The sequence below is a fragment of the Penaeus vannamei genome, chromosome 3, assembly GCF_042767895.1.
Source record: "Penaeus vannamei isolate JL-2024 chromosome 3, ASM4276789v1, whole genome shotgun sequence".
Lineage (NCBI taxonomy): Eukaryota > Metazoa > Arthropoda > Malacostraca > Decapoda > Penaeidae > Penaeus > Penaeus vannamei.
In genome coordinates, this window is record NC_091551.1 from 53,184,310 (window position 1) to 53,189,309 (window position 5,000).

The window sequence follows — 5,000 nt, forward strand, 5'->3', positions numbered from 1 at the left end:
TTTAGAAAGAAACAAACAAATATTGATCCTTTAATTCCATAGTAATTAATGCAGACCTACCCAATAATGTATATATATCCATGTAAAAACATTAGACATATATTACAATTTCCTTTCACTAATTTCTGCTAAATCATAATCTGCAGATCAAAATCAGAGACATAACATAAACTCTAAACAACTGCTCATAACCATTTTCTTTCCTCCTCTGGCAGAGTTTTATCAGACTGTTGGTTTAGTGCAAAGGCCAAGACGGCAATTTCCTCTTCTTTACACAGGACATTTCCACATTTACTTTCACCGATTCAAATAATTAAAAGATAATCATCTACATCTAACAGCCATGTAGTGTTTTAAAGGTAGTTAAAGCTTTCATGAGAGTGAAGCAAAAGCTAAGGAATAAACAAATTAAACAACCTACCAATACTTTCCATGGTAAAAGACAGTAACTCTCTTGTATCATGCAATGTTCTTCCCATAAAATTGGTCAGTTAATATCATTCTCTCAGCAAACTCTCCTGGATCTTTATCACACCCTTTCAAATGATAAACAAACTTGCTAATTGACACATTACATAACCCATTATCCCATTCCATATCTGTTAACAAGTAACTTTCCAAACTAATCTAATACTAAAAGGACCTGTGACATAATGTATATACTTTTGATGGCTACTTTACTAATCATGATATACATATGAAATGAATACAAGCGTAATATGAACTGACATTCAATTTCCAATTCTTTATCTTTAAAAGAAAGAAAAAAAAGAACCAGACTTACACAAGTAAATCTTTACAGCAGATTGTTACTGGATTTTGAACGCCTTCAATATGCAGTTTATTGAAGCAAAACAATTAGTATTTTTTTCTGTTCTGTTATCACTCAGGTGGATATGGTAACGTATTCAGATTCCTCATAAATAGTGTGTGAGTGTGTGAGAGTGTGAGAGTGTGAGAGTGTGTGTGTGTGTGTGTGTGTGTGTGTGTGTATGTGTATGTGTATGTGTATGTGTATGTGTATGTGTGTGTGTGTGTGTGTGTGTGTGTGTGTGTGTGTGTGTGTGTGTGTGTGTGTGTGTGTGTGTGTGTGTGTGTGTGTGCGTGCGTGTGCATGTGCGTGTGTGTGCGCGTGTGTGTGTGCGTGTGTGTGCATGTGTGTGTGCATGTGCGTGTGTGTGCATGTGCGTGCGTGTGCGTATATGCATGAGCGAGTGAGTGAGCATGCACATGTGTTTGCATGTGTATAATATATAAGCATATATCCTCTCTATACAAATGAAATATTCATTTACCTTGATATATGCAAGATTTTAGATACGTACCACTAGAAGTTTTGGAACACGATTAGTTTATGATAAATCTTAGTGGTGTATTGCAAATGTCATGCAAAATACAGAAAGTTAAATAAAATATATTTACAATAAATTACTGGCATGAATATGTTCTGTTTTAAAATAAAACAAGAAGTCTGATAGCATTTAACAAGTATTCCCTGAATAACTATAAGGAAATAAAAAGTTAAACATAAGAAGATCAGTATAATTTTTTCATTATTTGCATACACAAATTTGTCAAGTTCATTATTCTTTCTATACAAAAAGTGTGAACTAGTACCAGAGTAAGAAATGTATATTAACAAAATAATTTACTGAAAAACACCCCATGAATTTTTTTTACACATCTTTGTAGTTATTATACACTATACAGATCAATATATTTGCCAACTTGCAACTTTCTAAACCAATGAAACCAATTTATTGCAAAGTATTTGCATTGAAATAAATCAACATAACAACACACCATGATACAAAAATTTAAAAAGTTAAAATATCTATTTTATCTATTTTATAACGAATTGTTACACATCCTAGACTGACAGGGATGAATTTCCATTGCATACAATTGCAAATGAAAACCAGTTCCCTAGTTCAATTTAAAAAAACTAAACCAAATCCCACTGACTGATGGGGGATGAACACAGATGCACTTAATTTCCCCATTCAAATATAAATTATTTGCTGGCATTCTTTGCAAACGCTTCTCTCAGCAGTTGCTTTTCATTTTCCCTTCTACTGTATACTGCTAAAGCGGTAGCACCAACTGCCTTTTCATACTTTGAAACTCCGCCCTTAAGTTTTAAGTCTTTTGTTAAGGTTGTTTTCTTCAGAGGCTTGGTTTGGTTAATTCTCTTAACTGTCACTGGCTTACTGAGTTGTGGGGAATTTCCTAATTTCTTTACATTCTCAGTTTTTCTTTTTTTTGCTGGTTGCTCTTTTGCACTGTTGCTCTGGGTCTCTGCTTCTTCTGTGATCTTTCTCTTCTTTGGAGGTTGTTTCTTCTTCTTACATGAATGTGTATCTGAGAGGGTTTTTTCCTCTGCATGAGGCTCTTCAGTCAGAGGATGCTTTTTCCCTTTTTTGTTTTCTGGTGCTGTTGCAGGACTTCCTGTCTGCTTTGTTTTTGTAGGATTCTGGCCTTGTTCTGACTTTGAAGGGCTAGGGTTTTGTTTTTTGTTTGTTTTTTTGGTTTTCTTCTTTTTTGCTTTCACGGCATTGCTTTTCTGGGGTATTCCTGACTGTTTTCTTTTCAAATGATCACTTGACTTCTGGGATTGCTCATTCCTATTCAATTGACATGATTGTGCTATACTTCTTGACTCTTGCTTTTTCTTCCTTCTAGCTTTGGCCTTGGTTTCTGTTGTGCATGTCTCACTTTGAATTTTGAATTTCTTTCCTTTCTTCCTTTTCCTTGCCTCTACAATCTTCTTCTGTCCCCCTTCTTGTTGTATTGAAGTCTGCTTTTGTTTAGTTGTCAGTTCTTTCTCCTTTTCCACACTTTTCTTTTTAGATTTTTTCCCTTCAAATATCTGTAAAAAAGCAGAAATTTACTCGTATTTTTTTTTTTTTTATTACACTTTATAAAAATAACAAGATCAAAATCACCCAACTTTCACAATATCTAAAGCCTTAATTTTACAACAACATTTTGTGGTTATTCTTAACACATATGTAGGTATATTTCCTGTTGAATGACAAGTGATAAGTATTTTTTTTTTTCATAAAAAAAATAGAATGCATCTATGTAATAGCAGTCAATTCACACTGCACTGGGGAGACCATATTTCTAAAAAATATGAAAAAAATGTATTTCATGTATTATATTTACAACTGATGAAGATATAATCAAATTGTAGCACCATTTTACTTCACACCATTTTCCACGTCTGTCACAAGAAACTTTGTTTAGGGATACACAAACTATCAAAGGTTGTCGTGCACATTATCACTGATGTGCCCTAATCCCTACTACCTAAACAAATTAACACTATATCATTTATGTATGCTCCAAAGTAACCTTGCAATAAAAGAGCCCTTCCCTTTATCTTCTCATTTCATTTCCTATGTGCATTTGAGCATATGAATGGGGGTGGGGGGCATGTGTGTAGGTGTGTGTATGTGTGTGCAAGTATGCAGGTGGTGAAGGATAGCTAAGAATGGTAAAATGCATGGGGTTTAGGTATGCATGTGTGTGTATGGGGGTGGGGGTCAAGTATGTGTGTGAGGGGAGGTCTGAGTGTATGGGGGGAGGTATGTGTGCATTTGGGAGGTATGTCTGCACTGCGCACATGTGTGCATGTGTGGTGGTTGTGGTGGTGGTAGGGGGTTTATGTGGGCATGAATATGTATTTTTGGGTATATATGTATGAGGGGGTATAAGTAAAATTGTGTAGGTACATGTATGTGTGGTTGTGGGGGGGATGGTTGGTTAAGGGTGGGTGGAAGTGGGTGGTTTAGTGCTTGCAGGGAAGCATAAATGTATTTAAATCAGTATCTTTACATAATCCTTTCACAAGAAGAGCTTAAAAACCAGATGTGTAGTGAACTACAAAAATGCAAAGACAAAATTATAAATTACATATTTACCTACAGATCTTGCAATATATATATCATCTAGTGCTTAAACATGAAATATTAATCATATATCTAAATTTACTCAATACTAACTGCAATTAATACAAACTTATACACAAATCCAGACAGATGTAGAAAAATCAACCCGCAAGTACATTTCCAATATGATTTAACTAACCAGACAAGGAGCAAAACAAAAATCTATTTAACCATACAAGGAGGTTTACACAAATTGTTTTCTATCCATTCTGTCCAATCTACTACAATGCAAAGATACGATACCGAACACTTACATGCGTAGGGAGACCCTTGCCTGTGTGCTCGATGGCAAGTTTCCATTTCGAGGATTTTACTTTGCTCTCCTTTATCTTCAAGTCTAATGAGACCATCTTCTTGGTTGTTGATCTATCACTGAAAAATAAGTTTGACTATTAGTGATTGTCAAATAATGAAGGGCATTTACATATTTAAGAATATGCAAGAATGTGTTCTTTAATTGGAAACAACTCATTGTCATAAATACATAAGGGAACAATATGTATATATATCTTTATCTTTATATATATATATATATATATATATATATATATATATATATATATATATATATATATATATATATATATATATATATATACATATAATAACAGTACAAAAAGATTGTGTAAATAAACTTACTATAACTGATAACTAAAGAAAAAATGAGTGACAGCAATTATTTCTAATGCTGTTCTAATTCCTACTAAACTACATCTATATCCTATCTTTGTTATATTCATAAAGCTCTTCAAAACGGCCAAAAATATAATATTTGTCAGTTTTGATATAAGTATTTCTACATCAATTACAGATGTTTTTTTTTTCTCTTATCAGATTTAGAAGCCCCTCCTTTGACTTTTTTTTTTTGGGGGGGGGGGGGTTATACCACTGAAGGACCAGAAAAAAAATAACTATTTGGAAGCCAACTTTGACAAAATCCCTATAAACATAATTTTGTTTTGCATATTTTCTTTGTTGCTTTATACTGTCTTTATACTGAAAAACATAATGCATTTCAGAGAGGTTTCATGAATCAAGGAATATTTT

General features: G+C 33.5%; 1 protein-coding gene across 1 annotated transcript in view; it reads right to left on the reverse strand.

Moving 5' to 3' along the window:
* Positions 1-1,528: 1,528 nt before the first annotated feature.
* LOC113817370 (protein FAM133) overlaps positions 1,529-5,000 on the reverse strand; it is a 6,179-nt gene continuing 2,707 nt past the window's right edge. The window contains exons 3-4 of the mRNA XM_070114958.1: positions 4,208-4,325; positions 1,529-2,869 (exon numbers count right to left, since the gene is read on the reverse strand). Coding sequence (XP_069971059.1) covers positions 2,015-2,869; positions 4,208-4,303 — 951 coding nt within the window. The 5' untranslated portion in view covers positions 4,304-4,325 and the 3' untranslated portion in view covers positions 1,529-2,014. The remainder of the gene's footprint in view (positions 2,870-4,207; positions 4,326-5,000) is intronic.